The sequence below is a fragment of the Hemiscyllium ocellatum genome, chromosome 17, assembly GCF_020745735.1.
Source record: "Hemiscyllium ocellatum isolate sHemOce1 chromosome 17, sHemOce1.pat.X.cur, whole genome shotgun sequence".
Lineage (NCBI taxonomy): Eukaryota > Metazoa > Chordata > Chondrichthyes > Orectolobiformes > Hemiscylliidae > Hemiscyllium > Hemiscyllium ocellatum.
In genome coordinates, this window is record NC_083417.1 from 32124557 (window position 1) to 32151735 (window position 27179).

At 38.6% G+C, this 27179-nt stretch overlaps 1 protein-coding gene across 3 annotated transcripts in view; it reads right to left on the minus strand.

The window, feature by feature from the left end:
- The window catches only part of zfpm1 (zinc finger protein, FOG family member 1), a 269811-nt gene extending 246931 nt beyond the window's left edge, over positions 1-22880 (minus strand). For 2 of the 3 annotated variants that reach the window (XM_060838058.1, XM_060838056.1), the window contains exon 1: positions 22557-22814. In XM_060838058.1, the coding sequence (XP_060694041.1) occupies positions 22557-22596 (40 nt within the window). In that variant the 5' untranslated portion in view covers positions 22597-22814. Of the gene's footprint in view, positions 1-22556; positions 22815-22856 lie in introns of those variants that run through there. The other variant, XM_060838057.1, reaches the window with a different exon arrangement.
- Positions 22881-27179: the final 4299 nt, after the last annotated feature.

Sequence of the window (27179 nt, forward strand, 5' to 3'; positions counted from 1 at the left end):
AACCAGACAACATCCTGGTAAACTTCCTCTGCACCCTTCCAGTGCCTCCACATCCTTCCTATAGTATGGCGACCAAAACTGCACACAATACTCCAGGTGCGACCGCACCAGAGTCTTATACAACTGCAACATGACCTCAGGACTCCGGAACTCAATTCCTCTACCAATAAAAGCCAGTACGCCATATGCCTTCTTCACAGCACTATTTACCTGGGTGGCAACTTTCAGAGATCTGTGTACATGGACACCAAGATCCCTCTGCTCATCCACACTACCAAGTATCTGACCATTAGCCCAGTACTCCATCTTCTTGTTACTCTTACCAAAGTGAATCACTTCACACTTACCTACATTGAACTTATTTGCCACCTTTCTGCCCAACTCTGCAGCTTATCTATATCCTGCTGTAACCTGCCACATCCTTCCTCACTGTCAACAACTCCACCGATTTTGGTATCAACCGCAAACTTGCTCACCCAACCTTCTAGCCCCTCCTCCAGGTCATTTATAAAAATGACAAACAGCAATGGTCCCAAAACAGATCCTTGCGGAACACTGCTAGTAACTGCACTCCAAGATGAACCTTTACCATCAACTACTACCCTCTGTCTTCTTCCAGCCAGCCAATTCCTAATCCAAACCTCTAACGCACCCTCAATGCCTCTATGCCATACCTCCGTATTTTTTGCAGTAGCCTACCAACGAGAACCTTATCAAACACCTTACTAAAATCCATAAACACCACATCTACCGCTTTACCCTCATCCACCTCCTTAGTCACCTCCTCAAAGAATTCAATAAGGTTTGTGAGGCACAACCTGCCTTTCACAAAACCATGCTGACTATCCTTGATCACATTATTCCTATCCAGATGTTCATAAATCCTAATCTCTTACAATTCTCTCTAAGACTTTGCCCACAACAAAAATGAGACTCACCGGCCTATAGTTACTAGGGTTACCCCTACTCCCCTTCTTGAACAAAGGAACCACATTTGATATCCTCCAGTCTTCTGGCACTATTCCTGTAGACAACGAGGACATAAAAATCAAGGCCAATGGCTCTGCAATCTCCTCCCTTGCTTCCCAGAGAATCCTAGGATAAATGCCATCAAGCCCAGGGGACTTATCTATTTTCACCCTTTCCAGAATTTCCAACACCTCTTCCCTACATACCTCAAAGCCATCCATTCTAATTAATTGTGACTCAATATTCACATCGACAACAATGTCCTGTTCCTGAGTGAATACTGACGAAAAGTATTCATTCAGTGTCTCCCCAATCTCTTCAGCCTCCACGCACAACTTCCCACTACTACCCTTGACTGGACCTATCCTTACCCTAGTCATTCTTTTATTCCTGATATACCTATAGAAAGCTTTTAGGTTTTCTCTAATCCTACCAACCAAGGACTTTTCATGTCCCCTCCTTGCTGCTCTTAGCTCTCTCTTTAGATCCTTCCTGGCTACCTTATAACTTTCAATCGCCCCAATTGAACCTTCACGCCTCATCTTTACATAGGCCGCCCTCTTCCCTTTAACAAGGGATTCCAATTCCTTATTAAACTACAGCTCCCTCACTCGACCCTTTCCTCCCTGCCTGACAGGTACATATTTTTTCCCTACCCCCAGCTATAACTCTTGCCCTGCAGTGCACACTTATCCCTCTCCATCACTAGAGTAAAAGTCACCGAATTGTGGTCACTGTCCCCAAAGTGCTCACCTACCTCCAATTCTAACACCTGGCCTGGTTCGTTACCCAGAACCAAATCCAGTATGGCCTCACCTCTTGTTGGCCTGTCTACATATTGTGCCAGAAACCCTCCTGCACACATTGGACAAACAGCGACCCATCTAACGTACTCAAGCAATAGCTTTCCCAGTTAATATCTGGAAAGTTAAAGACCCCCATAACAACCACCCTATTACTTTCACTCTTCTCCTGAATCATCCTCACAATCCTTTCTTCTACGTCTCTAGGACTATTAGTAGGCCTGTAGAAAACTCCTAACAGGGTGACCTCACCTTTCCTATTTCTAACCTCAGCCCAAACTACCTCAGATGGCGAGTTTTCATCCATCGTCCTTTCCACCGCTGTAATACTATCCTTGTCAAGCAACGCCACACCTCCCCCTCTTTTACCCCCACCTCTGACCCTATTAAAACATTTAAACCCTGGAACCTGCAACAAGGTTCCAGGGTTTAAATGTTTTAATAGGGTCAGAGGTGGGGGTAAAAGAGGGGGAGGTGTAGCATTGTTCTATCCCTGTTCTACCCATGTCTCCGTAATAGCCACAAAATCGAAATCCCAGGTAAAAACCCACGCTGCAAGTTTACCTACCTTATTTCGTATACATCTCACATTGAAGTATATACACTTCAAGCCACCTTCCTGTTTACAGGCACCCTCCTTTGAGATTGATGCCATGTTCCTAACCTCCTTACACTCAAGGTCCTGCACCCTAAAGCTACAGTGTAGGTTCCCATGCCCCTGCAGAGTTAGTTTAAACCCCTCCAAAGAGCACTAGCAAACCTCCCCCAAGGAGACTGGTGCCCCTCAGGTTCAGGTGTAGACCATTCTGTTTATAGAGGTCACACCTTCCCCAGAAAGAACCCCAGTTATCCAGATACCGGAATCCCTCCCTCCTGCACCATCCCTGTAGCCACGCATTTAACTGTTCTCTCTCCCTATTCCTCGACACTATCACGTGGCACGGGTAACAAACCAGAGTCAACAACTCTGTTTGTTCTAACTCTGAGCTTCCAACCTAGCTCCCTGAAAGCCTGCCTAACATCCTCATCCCTCTTCCTACCTATGTCGTTGGTGCCAATGTGGACCACGACTTCGGGCTGCTCCCTCTCCCCCTTAAGGACCCGGAAAACACGATCAGAGACGTCACATACCCTTGCACCTGGGAGGCAACATACCAAACGTGAGTCTCTTTCGCCCCCGCAAAACCGCCTATCTGTGCCCCGAACTATCGAGTCCTTAATAACTATTGCTCTGCTCTTCTCCACCCTTCCCTTCTGTGCAACGGGGACAGGCTCCGTGCCTGAGGCCTGAACCCCATTGCTTACCCCTGGTATTTTGTATTTTGTCTCGCTTAAGTTTCCAAGATTTAATTATCCAGACAGTTCCATAGTAAGCAAAAATGTAGAAAATACTCAGCAGGTCAGGCAGCATCTGCAAGTGACAAAGATAGATTTGACATGTCAGATGTATGACTCTTTTCCCAGGGCTGGTGGGGGTGGGGGTAAGAGTGAGAGGGAGAGATAGATTCATATTAAGGCCAGAAATTGATTGAGACACAGAAATGGTCATGGTGCAACAAAAGGAAGCATTATTAATATCAATAAATGGTGGCTCTAACACACAGAGGCATGGTAAGTCTGGCAATGTAGAGAAGACATATGATGTGAGATAAAGGAAAGTAACATCGGGGGGGGGGGGGAAGACACAGCTGGTAGCTGATTATGTCTAACAATTCAGCTTTTCCTTTCCCAAGCACGAGTCCAAAAATTCCTTCTACTCGATAATTTTTAAAAAAAATTATTCCAGACAGTTCTGTATTACACATTAGTTACATTCTCTCTCGGGTCTTCCCTGATCAAGTCAACTTATAACGGGCAACGGACCCAGCAGTGGCAGTGAATTCCTATCTGCTACTGCTGTAAGTTTCTTTCCTTCAGAGCAGACGATTCTTCATTCTGAATGTCAGCTCCATTGCAAAGTTCCACTACTAATTTAAAACTGAAGAAGATTCAGCAGGATAGATAAAGGAGAAAGCATGTCCGGAATCAACTATGTAGCGTGGAACTGAGGCAAAGAGTCAGCTGCTATCTAACTTTCATCATGCCATAGATGAGGTGTAGTTATTAGTTTTGGTGGAATTTTGAGGTTTCCATTTATGTGACTAAGTGGGAAATTGTACACAGGCATGCATACCTATAATAAAACATTGTATTATATTGCTTCTGTAACTAAGTTGTACCACATGGGTAGTTATTGCAGCAATAAGGTCTCAACAACACTACACAATTTAACAAATTTAAATGAGGCCCTAATAATGGCAGCCAAATGAAGTAGTAATTTCCGTGAGAAGTTCTATATACTCCATCTATCTTGGTCCTCATGTTAATCATAAAATGTTTGACAATTCATCCATAATATTGTTAAATTAACTTTTAAAATATCAGATATCTCTAAATGCTCATTACAATAAAAACTGCTCATCCACTGGACCTAATGGAAGCACTAATAAGACTCATAAATGTTGTTTGCTGAGTTCGTCATGGCATGTTAATTAATGCTAGAAACCCAATTAATTTTAGGTGGGAAGGAAACTATGACAAAAACAGTGTGAATTGATGACCAGATTACTTAGCATTAAGTACTCTTCATACGCTTCCATGCTTCAATTTCATAGCTGTAGCTTTAATCGTCAATAAAAAAGCACTCAAGTTTTAGCAGTGGTAATGCTTTTTATTTTCCTCACATTGCAAGCATAAAATTAAATAAGAAAAAAGTTATCAAAAACAGGCTGTGTAAAATTGTATTTAAAAACGCAATAGATGTTACAAATAAACAAGCTCCTATTCTGTCCAAAAAGGAAATCACAAGATTCCTGCAGGGTCAACCTTTGGTCTCCAGTAAGAACACTATCTAAGATGTGTCATTGTGACACTCCAACATTCTCATCATAGTATTCTTTATTCAACTTACTGAAGCTTACAAAACTCCTAAAGGGCAAGTCAGGATAGATGCAGAAAGAATGTTTCCCCCATTTTGGGACTCGAGAACAAACAGAGATGGCGTCAGTAATAGGGACAAGTCATTCAAGAGTCTGATATATAGAGAAATTTCTTCAACCAGGAGGCAGTGAACTTTAGCAATTTGTTACCGCAGAGACTGTGGAAGCCATTGAGTATACTTAAGATAGAGATGAATAGATTTCTAGATAGTAATAATATCAAGCATAGAAAAATGGCATTGAGATCTATGATAAACCATAATCTAGAATAGCACAGCAGTGTCAAAAAACTAAATGGTCAATTGCTGCTCTTATGATCACATTTGAAATGTGATACCCACACAGTTGAAATAAGTAAAAGATCTCTAAAATCGTTTTGGAGCTGCTTTGAAGTATACCATAATATTAGAAGACAGACAGAAACAGGAAACATCTAGATCATTGGTGTGATCAAGCTCCCAAATCTTTCTGGTTAACCCTTGAGCAAAAGTCATGTGTTGCAGCGTCCATACATAGTCTATGGACACAATTGCATGAATATCATACAGCATGCACATGTTGTAAGTATTTCTAGCATAAACTGACATAAATGAAATGCGAAAAAAAGAGTTTCACAATACTATTTCTTTTCTATGATAATAAACAATAACTGATGACAAAAATCTGTTCCAGTTCATTACTTTTCAAATTGGTGACTTTCGCACTGTGAATTCAAAATCAGTTTCCACATTAAGCAGTACACGCTTTTATTCTCATAAGTTTCATGGAAAGTCTATTGCACCTCATTATTTAAAAGGGATACTGAAATCTAAATAAATCCATTTACCAAAAATGAGCTATGTTTCAGTTGATAGCTTCACAAGGTTCAGGGTTCAAATCCTATTCCAAGACTTCAGCACAAAATCTATGCTGACATATTGTAGTGCTGTAGACAACACTGCACGCTCTGATATAGTGTCCTCTCAAATGAGAAGTACAACAGGGGTCTCATCTGCCTGCTTTGGTGGACACAAAAACACAGCCCCTTTTGCTATTCAAAACAAGCAGAGAGATGTTATTGCTGGTGTTCGGGCCATTATTTATTCCCCAATCAACATGACAAACAAAATGGATCTAGCAATTATCATATTACTATTCGTGGAAGTTTACTGTGCACATCTTGGCTGATTTTTTTAAAACATTACAGCAGTAAACTACCCTTCAAAAGTACTTCACTAGTTGTAAAGCCCCAGGGGGTGGTCATTAAAAGCACAATATAAATTCTGTCATATAAGCATGCAATGTCAACCACTGCCAAAATGTGGGTGGGTACAGCTGCCATCATTTTTATTTTCTGACCGGACCTAAACAGTCTACTTGGTCTGAAGTGGAAGAGGAAAGCCACTGGATAGAGGACAGAGGAGAGTAGTTTATAGCACGATAGCAATCAGTTGCACCTACATTAGTAACATAGATGTTGTTACCAAGTCTATTTGGAGGCACAGGATAACAGGTGTACTTCCTTCAAGATCCTAAGATTGTTCTGGCATTACATGCAGCTGATTACAATCTTCTGCATTAACTCTTTCAGAGCTATTACCTACTACATCTCCCCCAAACTTATTTCTACATAATTAACATTACACAATGATGTGCACAATTATATTTACCTTTACCTCATGTTGCTCCCCATTCTAAGTCTCTGACTTCACAAACTCAAGAGTCATAGAGCTATACAGCATGGAATAGACCTTTGAGTCCAACTTGTCCATATCGATCAGATATTCTAACTTAATCTAGTCCAACTTACCAGCATTTGGCCCGTATCCCTCGCGACCCTTCCTATTTATATACCCATCCATTGGCCTTTGAAATGTTGCAATTGTACCAGCCTCCACTCCTCCCTCTGGCAGCTCATTCCATACATGCACCACCCTCTGCATGAAAATGTTGGCTCTTAGGTCCCTTTTAAATCTTTCCCTTCTCACCTTAAACTTATGCGCTTTAGGTTTGGACACCCCCATTCTAGGGAAAAGACCTTGGCTATTCACCCTCCAATAACCCCTAATTGCTCCAATGCTCTGGGGAAAAATAGACCCAGCCTATTCAGCTTCCACTGAAGGACATTTGATCTCTTGAATGGCCTTCATTGGGGGCAATGTTCCTGCTAAACGAGCATATGGTCCATTACTTCAATCAGAAAGCCCTTAATCCACTGTATTTCCTTAACAAAGGAGCTCTTTCCTGCTTAAAGAAGTATGTGGCTTATAACATCAGCTGGGTAGTCTTTAATTTCATTAATTTTTTTAGTGGACAGTAGTTGATGTAAGAGGCATCTTCTTTTTGATGATATCCTGGATTGGACACTCACACAGTTTCTTCTCACCTCCCTCCACTTCCATTATCTACTCCCACAGCCTCAGGTCCTGTTATGAAATGGGCTGCTTTCAGCATAGCCAATCCAGTTTCATTTATTCCAAGCACCATTATCATGTATCTAGTTTCTCTTTTCCTGTAGCTCATTATCAATAACTCCAGTGTGCACCTACCTTTTTGGGCTCTGCCTCCACCTATCCACTCACAACTTTACCACTCCACATTCCTTTATCTGCATAATTACCACCTTTTCCAAGATGCTTTCAGCTCTGAAAGATCACTGAACTTGAGACGTTCACTCTGTTTTCTTCCGACGGGTGCTGCCAGATTCAAGTTTCTCCAGCAATTTCTACTTGCTTTTTTTTTTCAGGTCTTCAGCATCTGTCGTTCTTTGCTTTACCCTCTCAAAAGTATTGCAGATCTTTGTGCTGGGTAATTTCTTCTTGACCATATCCTGAATTTGTGGACACAAGCCATTTGAGTTCAATGGTAGCTTCACAGGAGTCCTGTGGAACTCATCTTCAATCCTTGAAGGCAACTATTTCTGGTCATCTGCTAGATGCATATTCTGTGTTTAAATTTGTTGATTTAGCTGGACGCTTACAATTGCCCTCTTGGCTGCTTTACTGCTGAACCCAGTTGTGCTCCTTAAGGATTGCCACTTTCTTGGAATGATCACTGTCACTACTTTGCCTTATAAAGATGGACTTGCATTTGTTGTATAGGATATTTATTCAATATGAAAGTTTAGTTTCAAATAAAAAAAATTAGATCTTTGAGTTTTACTGTTTGCCCGATTTAAATTGATATGGTATTAATAGCTAAATAATGATTTGTTTAAACTATCAAGATAGTTGTTCAAATTTTCCAACATTAAAAAATGAGGCAAAGATGAAAAAGAATCATTTGACGACAGCAAAGTGCAATTAAACAACATATTATTCATTTACAGGATCTGTGTGTTGCTTGCTAGACCAAAATTTATTGCCCATCCCTAACTGCTCAGAAGCCAGTACCTGGCCAGCATTTATTGCCCATCCCTAATTGCCCAGAAGCCAGTACCCAGCCAGCATTTATTGCCCATCCCTAATTGCCCAGAAGCCCAGTAAAGAGTTTCCATTGGGTTTAGATGCCAGTCGAGGTAAGGACAGCAGGTTTCTTTCCATAAAAAGACACGAGTGAACAAGTTGGATATTTACAACAATTGACAGTGGTTATATGTCGACATTGGGTATGAGCAGCATGGTGGCTCAGGGGTTAACATTGCTGCTTCACAACATCAGAGTCCCAAGACAACTGTCTGCGTGGAGTTTGCATATTCTCCCCATGTCTCCGTGGGTTTCCTCAGGGTGCTCCGGTTTCCTCCCATGGTTCAAAGATGTGCAGGTTAGATGAATGGGCCATGCTAAATTGCCAACAGTGTTCAGGGGTGTGTAGGTTAGGTGCACTAGTCAGGGGAAATGAAAAGTAATAGGGTAGGGGAATGGGTCTGGGTCGGGTTACTCTTTGGAGGGTCGGTATGGACTTGTTGGGCCAAATGGCCTGTTTTCACACTCTAGGGATTCTAGGTGTCAGAATTATTGTGACAAGTATGCATTTCATCCCTTTAAGCTCTGATGAAAGGTTATTGGTGTGCAACATTAACTTTGCTTCTTTCCCCCCACAGATGTTGACTAGTTTCTTCTGAGTGTTTCCAATACTTGTTGTTCTGATTTCAAAACACTCATCCAGAATTGCTGCACTTGAAATTGAACACAGTACTCTAGGTGAGGTCTAAGTATAACCATCTCCTCTTTATTTATATCTAAAATATAGGAAAATATGTACGTGTTTTATGTACCTGCCTGCCAATTATTAGGAATTGACAAACGTAAATGATTAATTGTTTTGTTACTCTAGAGTTCTTATTCATCGACCATTGACAAAATACTTCAATTTTCTTGGGTCCAAAATGCATGGCATTACAGTTACTATGGTTTGTCCACTCAATCTATTTATGCCCCTTTGCCATTTCCTGCTCTCTGCTGACTGCTTAAAGTTATTCCCGATTTATTGTTTTATGCATTCTTGAACAACTTCCCATTTCTTCATTCAGGTCATTAATAAAAGTGATGAAAATATGAGGCTCCAAAACTGATCTCAGGCTAGATGTGGCTTTCCACCACCAAACTAATTTCCAATCCAAGTCAAAAGATTAGCTTCAATTCTGCATTTCCTCATTTTAGCTTCCTAATTTCTCACAAGAATCTAATCAACTGAAGTGCGTACAGATGGCATCTATAGACACTTTCTTATTAGTGACAGCTTCAAAATATTCAACTCAATTATTACTTGCACTTTTTCAAATCTGATGTTAAAAAATGCACACTGTAAGTGGGTACTATGCAAGTACAGGGCACAAGTATTCAGGAAGAGAATTCCAAAGAAGGAGGACTGGATGATTGAAGGCAGTGGAGTGAACAGTGAGAAATGCACAAGTGGACAATCAGGAAAACTGAGTTTCGAAAGAGTGGTACAACTGCCATTAAAGAGATATTGTGCATCAAGGACATGAACAAGGATAAAAGTAGGTCAGCAAAGGTTGAGAGGGGTATTGGTACAGGATGATAAAAAAATGCTGCAGAGTCTCAGAAGAAATACAGAATACTGAAAAGGTCAGGAATTTGAAGCCAATCAAGAAAGTCTGTCAGTTATCTACTGTCTATAGTACTCCGGAGAGAAGGAAAGGTTCAGTGGCTAAGAATGGTGAAAATGTGCTCAAGCAAACAAAAACTTCCAGAGGTTGATTTGTTTGGAGGTCTTCTTGAGACAGGACAATAATTATCATAGCATTGGGGATCCAAACCAGGACTGGAGAGTGGGCAAGAGCAATATAGGCAGCTGAAGAGTCTCAGACATTAGTAACAAAGATAGTAGAGGAGTCAGGAGAAGTACTTAAGGACACAGTTGGTGAAAGAAATATCTTGTTCAGGCAAATGGAACAAGGTTTGTTGCTGCTTGTTGTGGTCCAGACAGATTTGGTTATGGATGGTCAAATCATCTGTGCACAGTTCAAGTCTATACATCGATTTGAGAGACTAAGCGACAGGCATTACCAAGACGAAAAACAAGATGGCAAAGATTTAATTGGAGGAAAACATGATGATAATGAGTATTTGAATAGATAAAATGTTGCACAAATACCGTAGCACATGGAAGGCCTTAGACAAGGAGATGACATATGGAAATATGTGGAACAAAGAAAAATAGACAGAGGAAAACTGATGAAGGAGGAAACAAGGAAGTGGTGATAAGTGTCATGTATGTGACTGAGGGCATAAGTGTACAAAGTCCACAGTAACATCAATGAGAGTTTATATGGAAGATGACATCCAAGGAGCACAAGAGAACTGCTAAATCAGAAGGCAAACGCAAAGTAAATTGAGACTGAGAATGAAGACTTTGTCAGTGCTGAAGCTAAAGGAGGAAAGCAGGGCAATATCTGAGAGAGGAACATAATTTTGAGAAGGTCAAAGAAATTGAAGGTTTCAAAGGTGAAGTTATTGTGAACCTACTGACATGTTTAAAGGAGAAGTTGCCAAATGAGTTGGAGAGTTCCTCTGATTTCTAAGTCACTAACCAAATGCACCATGCACCTGGTTAGGCTAATTAATGGTATCAGTATATTCTATTTGCTATGAAGGTGCAAATAAGATACAAAGAATATTTTGTGCTATTTTTAAATTGATTTTTATGATCCAAAAATCCATGCCACCAACTGGTTTAAACCAACCTGATATTCAAAAAAAAAAGTACTGATTGAGGTATACTTACAATTCACTACACAAAAAACATTAATTCAGTTTCAGTCACACCATTTGGGAAGCTACCATCTAAACAAACTTCAAGCAAAAAAGAAATGTCTTTTCAATTTGTCAGAGAAGCAGAGTTTCTCGAGCAGTATTTTTTATTAATTGTAAATAAAATGAAAAGTGACATTTAGATGGAAAATTGCATGCAGAATAAGGAGTTAATTTTAAATAAAAACATACCAATTCCTTTCAGATACCACATCACTATCTGATTATGCTTTAACAAGTCAGTCAATGTTGATATAAATAATTAGGTAGCACAAATTATTTTAACATCACAATCTAATTCTGTGTGCAACAATAAGATGACATTTCAACTGCATACAGCTGAACTTCAATAGTGCTTGTGGAGAGGGAAACTACCCTCAGACTGCTTTTTCACATACACCTATGATCTATTCAAAAGAGCAATTGCAGAGGATCGAAGGGGAGATTACATTCCCACCATTTCAGTGACAATCACTGCAGTAATCAGGGAGAAAAAAAAATCAGAAGTGTACATCATCAACAAAGACAAATGTGATAAGACAAGTTCTGAGGAAGGGTCATTGGACCTGAATCATTTTCAGGTTTCTGATTTCTCTTCACAGATGCTGCCAGACCTACTGAGCTTTTCCAGTAATTTGTTTTTGTTTCGATTGTGAAGTCCAACATTTGCCCTCTACCTGAAAAGTAACATCCTTTTTGTTAAACGTATCAAATTATTTCCCTAAAATAATGTCAATAAATGTTGTTTGATACGGCTTTCACTTTGGATTTACACCATGAGCAAATGAGCTCACTTTATCTCAGTTTAACTGTATTAGAAATAGTTACTGAACAGATGCACCTTGACTGAGAAAAACAGGGGGGAAGTTTCTCCTGCAGTATCAGATTATGAGGTCTAGGTACAAGTCACTTACTGTGGTAAATTGGCAAACAGGTGTACAAACAGAAATAACATCTCGAGACTACTTCTATTCAATTCGAAGGGCATTCATTTTAATCTCAAATGCTTAAAACTAACCTAAACGTCGGTATATGATGTGCAAAAATTAAAGCAGACTTACTTCAATAGATCTGAATAATCTCAATATTGAAAATTGATCTTATTTTTACAACGGCAGATGAAAATTAAGCCTATTTTATTTCTCCATAAGTAGGAACCCCTACATTTAAGCAAGTCAATGGTTATCATTTTTCCATTAACTTACTGCCCTGTGCAAAACAATAACTGGTGAAGTCCTGTAGTTATAGGATGGACAGAGACACGCAGATAATAATTGCTCATTTACTCAGTTCTGGCGTTATCAGGGCAGAACACAAAATGCAGCAGCTCTGTACACTTTATGATCTCCTAAATATTAAAATCAAGATTGCAGATCTGTAAAGTATATGTTTTTAAATTGTGTTTCATTTCACAGCTCTTAAATTGTGCAAAGTATGCAGTTTAATAAATGAGCAACCTTTTATTTTTGTGAACTGACAGTTTAGTTTATTAAAAAGAAAGGTTTGTAAAAAAAGGGTGTTGCATCGATAAGATTTTTTAAAAAAATCAAACTTGCTGAGCATTAATCATCTGTTTCAAATCATGGCTTACAAATGGACACAATTGTTGAATTTTTAAATTTTAAAATATGCTATTCCACTTTTCCCATTTTAAATTGCAGAAAAAAATCTTAGATTTAAGGTACAAAATTAAAATCAGAATAACTCCAATTTGCATTTAGGAAAATAAGAACTAAATAAAGTATGCAATATTTTGAATGTCTTAAAACAATTCACAACATGATAGAATTTTTCTCAATCTCTGCAGTCTCAACTTAAAACAGCAGATGCATCAAATGCCTCTTAACAGCTAACACCAGATGCTTTTAGCTTACTTGCACCATCATACATGAGTTAATTTTAATATTACACTGGTGTGCATCATGGAAATGAGTACAACTGCTGTTAGACTTTGCCAATCCAATATCTATCTCTAATTAGTAACTGTCCATATCATGATAAGGTAAACTTGGTTTGACCTTTTCGTCATGTATCTATAGCAACCAAGCCATTTAGTTTATTTTTAAACCGATGAAATAGCAAATAGTAAAAGATCAATTCGATATGAGTGATTAATTAACACATTTTGATTGGAATAAACATTTCTTCTAACGACTACACGAGTCAAGTGTTAAAGGACTATTGTTGAAAAGAAATCTGAAAAAAAGCCAGTGATTAAGATGCAGAGTAGCTTAGTTTCAAATACCTAGTCCTTCTGCCAAGTCCATATCCTATCTAATGAGGGTGTAGTTACTTAACATTCATCACCAGTGAACTCTGTAACTTTATCAGCTTACAAGCATGGCGCCATTGCAAGGCCAGGCCATTTTCAGTTCTCAGATAGTACAGATAAAAGTGTGATAGATTACAATAGATTGTTTCACTTGAGAATATGTGGCTCCCAGAACACATAATATAGTTCCCATCAGTTGGTTGGGGGAGGAAAATGAATGAAAAAGAGAGGAACAGGATAAGGAATAAGTGCTATAGCAACAGAAATATTAAGAAAGAACCTTTTACAAAGAATAAATAAGCAAGCAATTAAATTTAAAAAGAGCTAGGAGTAAAAGGGAGAAAAGGATATGTATTTTATAAGTGAGAAGAAAAAGACTAAAAGCAGGATTGGGAAAACAAAGGAGAGAAATAACAGGATGATTGTAATTTATCCAGGTACAGGGAGAAGTGAACCAACAAATCACCAGTAACAGAAAAGGGGGAATTGGTTGTGATGCAATAGAAATGTGCCATGAATCTCATCCTCAAGCTCAAGTTCACAAATATTGCACAATAGAAATTAATTTGAGCTGATGTATTCAAGGCATAGAAATAAAATAATCAATTTCCTATTTTAATTTGCATGAAACATTGCAAGACATCTTGTATACTTTCAGAATAAAATGTTTTGGTCTTTTTGATAGGAATATTTTCCTTCAGGTCAATATAGGTAAACTAGATTATTTTTAAAAAAAGAGATCTGACAGTGTAACATGTGGTTCAGGTACAATTTGCAGTTTTAATTATTTTAGAATACTTGCAGTAATCAATGTCAGCCATCATATTTTTATTTATATTTAGTTTGCAAACTGTAGGAAAAGGAAGTGAATTTAAGACGACAACCTTTGGATGCAAAGTCATGCTTATATTTTGAGGTTGTTGCATCAACACAAACAATTCAGTAGAGGCATTTATTGAAAAGTCAAATTACCATTGTGAGAGAAACCAGCAGTCAGCCTTCGGGTGAACAGAGACTCAGCTAGTAGTCAGAATTATCATCAGGACCCCTTCAAGTATGCACTCTAATGTTGTTGTTTGCAGAGACAGAAATAACCACTTCTTCAGTGCTTGGAAATTTAAGAAAAGCACTATTGTTTGCTATAGTAGTGGCATACATAGTTTAGATGCTTGTGAAACCCCAAATGCAGACTTTTGGTTGGCCATATTTTTGCCCCAAGATTTTCTGCTGTGGTACACTTTATTAGACACTGACTATTAACCAATATTGCACCCATGTGTCTACTTGCATGTGAATTATAGCCTTGAATGCACTCATGCCTTGCCTTGTCTACACTATGTTTTAAGTACAGGATACATGGCAAATTCCATGATTCATATTCATTACTATTTCAGCACAGACCCTCTATGGAAACATGAATTTTCCAGCTTTTATTGACTCATCTAGTCACTATCCCTACCAGAGAAGACATAATAATTAGGGATAAATAGTTAATATATAACAAAAAAAACCAAAAATAGTTCCAATATAATTGAACATGTGCCAAATTTGTAAATTAATAAAAACTCAATCAATTTACACAAAGTACAAAACTTTGTACCAAATAATCAACAATTTGACTCAAAGATAACTTAAAAATGACCGGAGAAATGAAAGATTTCAACTTTTTGAAGTTTCACTCCACCTACTCAATTACTTCTGCACAAATATGCTTTCTGCAAGGGTGCATCATACTAAACATCAATTATAAAAAGATACTCAGTTCCCAATGTTGAAGCATCTTGCCTTGTACCTACAATCCAGCCCAGTACCAAATATTTATGCTGAAATCCCAAATCCTACTTAGCTTGAGATGCTATTTCCTGAGGCAAAAAACTGGCAAGTAAACTAATCCCTTGGATTCGGTGCTCCGAAGGAAATATCAGGACATGCAAACAATGTTGCCTCTTGCTTGTAGCAAAATATCTCATTCACCTAATCTTATATGAACATTTGAACATACAGCAGGTAGGCCATTCAGTCCCTTGGGCCTGTTCTGCCTTTCAATAAGATCTTGGCGGATATGATTGCAATCTCAAATTCACATTCCTACCTACCCCATATAACATTTCCCCTAACTCCCAACCCTCGTTCTGCAAGAATCTATCCGCCTCTGCTTCAAGAATAGTCAAAAACTCTGCTTCCACCACATTTCTGGAAACAAGGTTCTAAAGAGTCACAACCCTCTAAGAATAAAAATCACGTTTGTTTTAAATAGATTTTTAAATAGTGAAATATCCTCTGCACACCCTACCTGTCAAAACTGCTCAGGATCTAATTCAATCAAGTTGACACTTATTCTTTTGTATTTCAGCAAATTTAAGCCTAGCCTGTCCAACCTTTCATCGCCAGGGAACCTATCCATTCCAGCTATTTGTCTCGCACACCTTTTCTGAACTGCCTCCAACACATTCACATCCTTTCTTAAGAAAGAAAGGCTGCTCCGGATGTGGTCTCACTTGTGCCTGTACAAGTGAAGCAAAAATGCCACACCTTTGCATTCAATTCCCCTTTTGATAAATGATAACATTCCATAAGATTTCCTAAACACTAATTCTTCGAAGAGAAAGTGAGGTCTGCAGATGCTGGAGATCAGAGCTGAAAATGTGTTGCTGGAAAAGCGCAGCAGGTCAGGCAGCATCCAAGGAACAGGAAATTCGATGTTTCGGACATAAGCCCTTCTTCAGGGCTTATACCCGAAACGTCGAATCAGGGCTTGATTCCCGAAGAAGGGCTTATGCCCAAAACGTCGAATTTCCTGTTCCTTGGATGCTGCCTGACCTGCTGCGCTTTTCCAGCAACACACTGTCAGCTAAACACTAATTCTGCCTGCTTTACCTAGCCCTAACACGATCAAGATCCTTCTGCATTCCTCTCATTCTACATAATATGCCTTATTATGCTTGCTGCCAAAACGGACAATTTTATATTTTCCCACATTATACATTTGACAGAGTTCTGCCCACTCACCACCCATATATACCTTTTGTGACCTGTGTGCCATCATTACTACTTCCTTTACTACATATCTGTGTTATCCACAAATTTGCCAACCATACCTTCAATCCATTCATACAAGTTATTTATACAAACTAAAAAGGTTGAGGTCCCAGCACCAATCCCTATGACATACCACACATTACTTTAAGCCAACCTGGAAGGAACCCATTTGTACATGTTCTCTACCTCCTGTTAGGGAGCCAATCTTCTCTCAATGATAAAATGATACCAACTAAACCATAAGCTTTTATTTTTCACAGTAATCTTCAATGTAGCATGTCAGTACATCCATTATCCACAGTACATGTTACTTCCTCAAAGGAATCCTAATACATTGTTTAAACAAGATTTCTCCTTGTCAAAACCATGTTGACTCCACTTGATTTCCTTGAACAGACCCAAGTACCTTGCTATAACTTCTTAATAACTTCTAGCATTTTCCCTATGGAAGATATTAATCTAATAGTAGTTTCCTGCTTTTAATCTCCCTCCCTTTCTGAATAAAGAAGTTATATTTACATTTTACCAATCTACTGAGACTTACCCCAAATCAAGGGAATATTGGGAAATTAAAAATAATGTATCAATTCTCCCACCAGCCACTTCTTTAAAGACCCTAAAAACGAAGTCCAACAGGACATGGGCACTTATAAACTCACATTTTCAACAATTTGCTCATTACCAATTCTTGGATTATTGCAATTCTCCCTTCAATTCTTCCTACTCTTCTTTTTCCTTGATGTGGAGGTGCTGGTGTCAGACTGGGATGAATGAAAAAGCAGCATTTGAAAAGCTTGAACTTCCAAATACGACTATAACCTGGTGTGGTGTGACTCTTTTTCCTTGTTAGAAGTACCAACGAACATGGAACAAAAAGGTAGGTGAATGGAACAGAAATACACATCAATCACGATCTAATTGAATGGTGGAGTATGCATGGATTCAACACCATATTGCACTGATATGCTTAAGTAATTGATACACAGCAGTACCATGAAAGGCATTATTGTCCAAAAAAACATGGCACATTATCACTATATTGAAGTGGACACTGTTCCGACAATAGATTTATTTTTAGTGTACAGCCAAACGGAGAAAGGTATATAATTCAGTCGTCAATTCTTTCAATACCCCCTAATACTTGAATATGAATCAGAAACTCTACCAAACATCTCACGCTAATAGAAACCATGAACCCCATATATGATTAGTTATATGTTACTCAATCAAGTGCATTCAGTGGATGGAGGTCCCTGATTACAACAAACCTCTGTATCAATGACTTACTTTTTATTCAAATCAAAGGCTGTGATGATACCTATCAAATCATAAAACAAAATCTAAGTGAAAGAGCTATGTGATGCTATGTGATATTAACCAAGGGATGATTCTATGTAAACAGCTCCCAAAGAAATTGTACATAACACTGCAAAGTATTTTGCTCTTTCTCAAAACATAGATTGTGTGTGTGGAATGACAGTGATTTAATTTTCAGCAAAAAAACAATTCATTGTCATTATTATTCTCTGGTCAAAACCTGATAACATCACATCATTTAATAACAAACAATTTTTGATCATAAACTCAGAACTCAAATTTCAATCTACCTACCTTGATAAGTAGGAAAACGAAATGGATCAGATCTATTCCATTTTGCTTAATGTTTGGGGGAAAAAGAGAAAGGTGGGGGCTGGGGGGTGGTGAAGAAAGAAAAAGGGGTGGGAGAAATAAAAAAGGAGGAGGGGGGAAAAGAAGAAAAAAAAAGGATGGGGAGGGGAGAAAGAGAAGCGAGCTCCCTGTTGTACTAAACATAACCCTATGGAAAGCAGGCAATAGAATTCGTTGTTTGTGGGTGGGAGCTAAGTAGCCTTGCATTACTCAGCATTCAGGAGGACCAACCAGTCAGTTCAATAAGCTAGAAGTACAAGTGGTTGGCTCACATCCATCACTAAAGTTTAGACTGTTTTTTCACTCTAAGTAATATCACAAAAAAAAGGCAGACAGCCACAACTGTACAAGGTTTCCCTTGATCAAGCAGCCAAATTTTTCTCTCCTCTAAACAGCAGACAGTCAAAGACGCAGTGCAAGAAACTCATTACTTTACCCAAGGAAGCAATGTGGGTTGACAACAAAATGTCCAGACCATGGTCAATCCAAAGACTGCCAAACACTCAATTTTCTTTTTCAGTACTGATTCAATTAAAATGTTCAGTCTAAAATTAATATTTAAAAAGACAGAGGACAGTATGCTTATTCCCCTGAAGACAGGCAGTCAATCATGCAGTATCTTATTGCAAGAACATTCACCTTATTTACGCAGACCTAATTTGAAAAATTAAAAAAAAGATTACAAAAAAATGTTATCATCAAGCAATGAATAATCCAGGCAGTTTTTTTCCCTGGCATTTTGGTGGAGTGTGATAAGGCTAAAAACAACAGGCTGCTCAGTAAAGTGAAAAAAAGAGATAGATAACATTGATACGCACTCCTACACAAAACAGTCCAGTCCTTATCTTTGCTTTTTATCACAGTACTTTTTTTAAAAAAAAACACAACTGGACTGGAGCTCCTTTAATAAAACACCATGAGAGGGAAAAATAGATGTGAAGTTTTGACTCTCCCCCTTTTAAAAAAAGGAAACATAATTTATCAAGGTATTATCGAGAAATCCAGACACCCTAATCAGCTCCCATGAAGTCAGTATTTCCATTCTTATCTGGTAGAGGAGTGGAAATGGAGAAGTGATTGTCAGAGCTGTGCAGATTACTGGAGCGGAATGCTAATGGAAGACAAGGCTCGACCATTGGTCGCTTAGTACTTGCTATCTGCACCATTATCAAAGCTTATCAATGCAACCATCACTTCATAGTAATGGGGCCAGTTCAACTTTCTGTATTATCATATAGCAAACCTGCCCAAGAGGCCTATACCAGGAGAATGTTATCCAGCTCAAAAAGGGAGAGAAAGAGTGAAAATAAAACAGAAATGATGGCAGCAGCAGCAGCAGCAAATAGTGGAACCAGAGAGGAGTGCCTGCATAGGAACAGGGCAGAATAGTGGAAATTATAAGACACACGCAGATCACAGAATCACAAGGTACTAGAATGAACAATAACAAAATGTATGAATGAACATACTCAAAAAGGAGACAGGGCAACTAATAACAACTTTAAAAAGCACAGACGAGTGAATTTAGAAGTATGAAACCAGGTAGATAAAGTAATTGTGCAAAGATGAGAAAGTGAAAATCACAAAAAATCAAGGACAGAGACTAAAGACTGTGTAACATTAGATAACAGACAAAAGGAAAGAAATGAGACAAAAAGGACAAAGCACTTGTAAATGAAAACACCTAAAAGACACATTGTAAACATTATGAAGAACGTATGATCTCAAGTACATTACATTCTTTACTTTCACAATGTAACTGATACAAGATACTCTTTATAGTCACCACGTAAAGTTTGTTTTAATATTAAAAGTTTCCAATGTTCAACAAAAGCACATAAGGATTTCTGAAATTATTTCTACAAAAAGAACAGTTAAGGCCAAACTTTATTTCAGTTACAATATTAAATGTCATGTCATGTCATTGGCTTGAAAGATTGTACAAAAACAATTAATGATGGTGAATTAATCAAAGATATCCAGCTTAACACACTTAGCATTATGCTTGCAATTAAAAACAAGGACAATATCTTAACCTTAAGGCCATTTCAAACATAGCATTTGAGATCTAGAAGCCAACTTAGATGCAAAATTGCATGTAACAGAGGCCAAGAATATTAAAATAATTTTCTTAAATCTGTTCATTTATAACGTTTATATAATTGAAAAATGTATCTAGTAACATTCTAAACAGCTAACAACAAATAGTATTAATTCATACTTCCAAATAGGTGGTTTATTTTCACCTTCTCTTTCTTGAATTATTACATAACTTAATGAATTTCACCTCAATGTAATCATAAGATTCCCTTTGAATTAATTGCCTGCACATTGCAAGTTATTATAGAACTACGTACATGTTAGCAAGAAAGGCACAAGCTAAAATCCCATTGAAGTTTCTTTTACTTCCCACAAAAATCTACATTCCCTTAAAATTTTATAACATTTCTACATTTTTGTAAGTAAGTATGATCCCCTGGTATCTACTGCAATGTAAGTTGTGCATAGCCAGTTCAAGACAAATCTCAAACAAATTGAGAATCAATCCTAAAAATACACAATAGTGCATTTCCATACTGCATATAAATGTCAGCAATCAATCCCCAATCAATCCGCCCAGTAGGTTGTACTACTGTAAAGCTTCATGAGCAAACTAACGTCAGATCAAACAATAAGGTTTATTTTAGTATTTTAAAATGCGGTATTTTAAGCAAAGCTCATGAAATATAGAACATTTAAGTCAAAATGACCTCTTAACTAAAGCATAAGATTGGCCAGTGCAGTGGAGAATTATCAATTACAAAAATCTAACAGATCATCAGTTTTGTCTCTTTCACATGGGTAATTTTTTTAAAAAACTTTCACCTGTGAATCTAATCTAATTGCTATTAGCATGGCTTAAAACTGAGTAAGGAAGTGGAATGAAGTGGATAAAAACTCTGTTTACACACTGTCACTCAAACACCTGAACAAGTTTTAACAACTCAAAATTCGGAGTTAAACATGGGTGGCAGTATAAACAGTTAAACACATCTAACTCATAGGAACACAGCACATATGAGCACGACTAGACGACTTGGCCCATTTCAGAGCTTCGCCATTTAGTAAGATCATGGTCAATCTTATTTTGACCCCATTTCCACATTATTTTCTGCCACCATAACATTTGGCCTCCTTGTCAATCATAAATCTAACTCAGACTTGAATAAGTTCAATGACCCAGTCTTCACTGCTTTCTGGGCAGAAATTTCCACAAACAACCCACACAAAATAAAATTCTTCTTGGTTTTCAAAGTGAGACCTCATTCTTAAACTCTCCTCTACAACATACTCCCAATAACCATCTTATCAAGCCCCCTCAGGATCATGTATGTTTCAACAAGGTCATCTCTCACTCTCCTAAACTCCAATGGGGATTGGCCCAACTTGTTCAACTTCTCTTTCTTTATAAGAGAAACCCCTCATCCCAAGTATGGATCAAGAGAATTTACCGACTTGTTTCTTATACAACTATATTGGATAGTAATATACAACTTTAAGCTTATTTCCACGATATAGTATGGTCAGTTCTTTGCAAACCAAAAGTGTAGATTATGAAATTCACCTGATATACAACTTGGCATCATGTCCAAATAACTCTGATATTTAACCATTTGTTAAGTCTTGCTAATATAAAACAGAAATAAAAGTAGGTTGTACTACTGTAAAGCTTCACAAGCCAGCAGTTATGTGTTTTTCACACAAGAGATCAATTACTTGTGTTATGTAATATTGTACATCCAATTTCCCTTCTGGGTTAAAATAACTGTAGAAAAAATTACTTCCTGAATCCTATCAGCTGTAGAGCATTGTTGCAAATCAAAAGAAGTGGAATCCATTCAAATTAACAAGTGACAAATATTTTTAGCCTAAGTCCAGTAAGTACAATGTTGAAAAACAAATTTATGTACACATGCCATCTTAGCCTCTCCAAATGCAATGAATTCAATGTTAGATGTAAAGAAATCAACGGCATTAATAGCTTAACGATGGAATCAATTACATCAGCAGACTTTCTGGGGATTTTTCTTTGCTTTTTTTTAATTTCTTTGTATTTCAATAACCGTCCTACTCGGTACCTCTCCAGTCTGGTATGAACTGATAAGAACTGTTATCTCACTTGGCAATCTATATCAGGACCTAGATCAAGCCTCCGGCTTATCATGTTTTCTCATCATCCAGTCTACAGTCAAACAAGCTCTACTTTTGTTCAATGTTTCCTTTACCAGAAAAATAGAGTCGTCATCAGAAAAGAGCGCTCTGTTTTTCTTTTTAAAAAAGTAAAACAAAAGCAAATCATATAGGGAAAATCAAATAGGGAAAAGTCTAGAATATCCAAAACTGATGATTGTTCCGGCGATATAAAAATCACCAGATAAGTAAATTATTTTTAGCTTGCACTGAGCAGACACTCTGGTTCGCTGACGAGGTCGACTGTGAAAATATATCCTGTGCCTCCTACCTCTCATCAGAAATATGAACACCTGCCTGGAAACAGTCGTTTTTAAAACTGAGAGGAGAGACGCCGCGGCGTTGACAGACGGCAAGAGAGTTTGTGAAGTGAGCAAAAGGACAGGCATAGCGACAAACTCACGTTTAATCTGCCGGGGGTTACTCTGTTTCCTCCTGGACATTGTGGCTGCTGGTTGCCGAGGTTTAGGTTGGAATGCGAGGGGGGGGGGGTGGAGTTGGGTGGGTGCGGGTATCGGGGAGGGGGTAAGAGTTGGTGGATCACGGATGGACAGCCGTGGTTTGCAGTCGCAGCATGGCACCACGATCAGAGAGCGCAGACTGAGCACGGAACTGAGTGATCAGAGAGCCCAGCAGAGCAGCCGCAGCCGTAGCCGCAGCGAGCCATTCACAAGCGCCGCGCGAGTATCCTGCCAACACTCACCCGATACACTGTATCAACTCCGCCGTCTGACGTCATGCCGCTCGCCGCCATAGCAACCGGGCAGCATTGAGCCGTGCGTCGGGACGCCCCAGTGTAAACAATGGCGTGTGACGTCACCCGCTCCACCTGTATCCCCTCTTCCCACGCGAAATCTGGGGAGGGAGGTGACCAAGTGGCTCCGCCGTGGATCTTAATTTTGACCAGTTCATATTCAAGAGTGACACCTGCGGAGTTTTTTTTAGCACCCCAGGTCGATCAAGTGCTTTTGAAAATTTGGCAACTTTTTTTTAAAGCACACATTTTTGCATGATCTCACACCATTTAGGATCCAATCTTAACACTTCCTCTGCACACTTTTTTCATACAGAATTCAAACTCACCAAAACTAGCCACCAGTTTATTTACCCGATCATCCCGCCCCCTCTGCCGACAGTAAAATATCTGTAGTCCCGGTTTAAGTACAAGGAGTTTTATGGCTGGGAAAGCAATGTTTCCGGGCCACAATAATCTGTAGAGAGAGATTGTTGGAGTTTAACCAGTTAAATCAAAGTAAAATACTGCAGATGCCGGACATCTGAAACGACAACGGAAAGCGTTAGAAATATTCAGATCTACAGTATTTGTGGAGAGAGAAACAGTTAAGGTTTCGAGTGGAATATGACTTCTTAAGAATTTTAACCAAAGCTGTACAACAAAGAATACTAATAAACTTTTCACGATCTATTCAACCAAGACTTCGACAGGCAGAAGTACAGAAATCGAAAACAGCAATTCAGCAGGAAACCCTAGATTTGGATTTTCGCCAGCATACATTTTAGAAGGGACTATACAGCATGGCTAAGCATCCCTACTTCATCTGAATGAACTTTAACTTCTAATATCATTGATGCATGCCTGCTCCTATTGTCACTAAAAAGTTCTGTGGATATTGCAATGCACCATGGGATGCAGGTTTTGAAACAGAGCTGGTAGGTCTGAAAAATAATTCAATCGGCGTTCGGGGATTATTTGGCAGTATTAAGCACAATACAGCCATCGGTAAATTCATTCTGCATGTTTATAAATTGTACTTGAACAACTCTCCACATCTAAGTCAGGGCAATGGCACTTATTACAACTGTTAAATGATGTCTAGTGCACATATCTTATTCACAAATGTCTGACTTGGATATTTTGTACTGCACCATCAACAAATAAAGTTTGGCGTAAACTGGTACCTGCCATCAAAAGGCAACACGACTTCTACCAATTTGTATGAATCCTTAGAATTCAATTAAGAATTATTTGCAGCTGTATTGCTACTTGGGTATTTTTCAGTGATACTATTGCTAGTTATAAACTCAAAAGAATCACTACTATTAAGCTGGCATGTGGCACTCACTTTTTCACTTCCTCTGAAATAACCACGATTCATGGATCCAGCAGCAATCCAACATATGATGGCTGCAAGTTATGGATTGTGCCTAACAACCATTGTTTTATACAACCTACATACCCAGGCTGGAAAGTAACATAATAGGTTAGAAATTAGTTCAGCTGGCTGAACAAAGTGTAGAGATTTATTCATGCAACTGAAGTAGACTGAGACTCATCTGATAAAAGGTCTCTTGCAAATGATATCAATGACCTGTACTCAACTACTGGGTGTAACTGAGTTCATGAGCAAGGAGACCTTCAATACCTGTATGGTATGTGTGTTTACTGCCTGCCATATTGAAGACTTAATTGCCAGTAAAGACCTGAAACCACTGAAGATTTCTAGGCCACTGAACTTTATGCCTGGGGACCCAGACCAACATAATAATTACGCAGGGTGTTTGGATGATCAAACTGTGCATCAGGTGACTGGCAAGTTGTTCTTCATTAGTGTAATGGTTAGTATCCCTGTCTGTCACACAGGGGGCTAGAGTTCAATTTCCTGAAGGGGATTATGTATTATATTTCAGCTGGACAGTGCACAAGTAATAAGGGCGTATTCTTTAAGGGACCCTCTTGTGGTGCAGTGGTAGTATCCCTACTCTTGAACCAAGCAGACCAAAGTTCAAGTCCCATCCACACCAGAGGTATGTAATAAAATCTCCGAACAGGTTGATCAGGAAAATAAAAATCAGGTGACTGGCAAACACCTCAAAAATGCTTTTGCTAAAATGGCTAAAGTAATAATGTGCTGCATTCTGCATCACATTTTAATTGTTCAAAACCCAGTGATTGAGTAAAACCACCAAGAAGCAGATCAGAAGAATTATGAAGGAGGGCATGCAGATATTTCCCCACACATAAAGAAGCCCTGGTTATCTGCAAAGCAATGATCATTGGCATATGGCTTTCTCCCCTGAGTACAATCATAAATCTGTCTTGTTTTGACTTCACTGTTATCTATTTACTTGTGTACGCAGGTCTTTCATTGCACCAGTAACTCATCCACATCAAACCTGCATTAATATCCTCTGGTGGTTATAGAACAGGCATAATCATTGTTTATTTAATTGCATTGTGCATTACTATATGGAACAGTGCATCTGTCCAAAGGTGCTTTGCACTTTAAACTGAGTGTAGGGAAAGATTCCTGGCACAAAGCCTGACTAAATGGGAGCAAAAGACAGTGTTTAACTTATAACACCAAGACCTAATTATCCGTTCCATTCCTCAGATGAACTTGATGTCCCATAAGAGAATATTGAGTAGACTCAGCCTATATTCCTTAGAGTTCAGAAAACTGACTGAATAAAGATATGAAAAATTCTACAGGATAAATCTGAGAAAGTGTTTCTCCTGCCTTGAGAATACAGAGCATGGAATTATACCCTTTGAATAAAGGTAGAAAAGGATTCAAGGAGTATAGGGATAGCAGAGAAGATGAATTTGAGGGAGAAAATCATCCATGATTTTGTTGAACAGCAGAACAGATTTACAGGGCCAAATAACTTATTGCTACTCATGTTTTCTATCTACTGATATTCTCCTGTCTGGCAATACTCAGCAACAGGAGAGGAGCTTTACTGTAATTACCTGTCTATGTGATGAAAGTACATTTTTGTGTATTATGCTCTGTTCTATGCTTGTTACCCTAATTTATGTCCTTCGCATGAGATTCTTGTGCTACTTACTAGGAACAATAGCTGAGATGGTTTCTCTATACTGCTTTCCAAGACTTTATTTTCGGATAATATTGTTATTGAAGGGCTACAACCAGAGGTACGTCTACCCTGTGAGATGATGCTTGGGAGAACTGAGGACGTTTTGCACCCGTCAGTTACAGGTACCTCTGCTAGATGCCAAACCAGTATTCATGGTCGGCACCCTGCTCTCTGTTAGCTGATTGTGGTCCCAACCTACCATTTCTGACACCTGTGAGAGCATGAGCACTAAATCCAACCAATATGGATACCCTGTGAATATCAGACTAGTATTTTGAGAAACAAACACAGAATGGTGGAGAAACACAGCTGGTCTGACAGCATGTATGGAATGGGAAACTGAGTTAATGTTTCTCATCTAATATGAGTTCTTCAAATTGTATTTAGAGACAATTGCTGGGATTGATTTCTGAAGTGCCAAGTTACTTCTGCCCTCATCAACAAGAAAGCTTGCTAGATCCAGCTCCAATTTACTAATTAGGAGCTGAGCTTCTGCAAAGCTACTTGACATTGAAGTCCCACTTTACCAGAAGCCACCAGCCAATCAAAGGCTAGCAGTCTCTGAGATTGCCTATGAGGTTATCATAGGTTACCATTTCTTTAGATAAGGAAAACAAAACTGTTTACAGTATTCCAGGTATGGTCTAACTATTGCCTTGTATAGTTTTAAACAAGACTCCCCATTCCTTTTGAAATAAAGTTAAAAATCACATATAGGGTTATAGTCCAACAGGTTTATTTGAAAGTACAAGCTTTCGGAGCCTTCCCTATTCCCTGTTGAACTTGTATGCAAGCTTTTTTGTGACTCATACATGAGCACTCCCAAATTCCTTTGTGCTGTAAATTTCTGCAGCCTTTCTCCATATAAGTAATATTCAGTTCCTCTAGTCTTCCTGCCAAAGTGCATAACCTCACAGTTTCTCCATTTATATTCCAGCTGCCAGGCTTTAACTCACTTGCTTGACCTATATCCATCCCTCTGCAAACTCTGTGTTATCTTAAACCACTTGCCTTTCCACCAATTCTTATGTCATCTACAATCTTAGCCATAGTACATTCGCATTTCTCACCCAAATCATGAACATATACTGTAAAATACTGTGGTACTAGCATTAATCCCTGTGATACAGGGGTGTCATCTAGAAAATGCCCTCTTTATCTCAACTCTGTCTTCTATTAGTTAGCC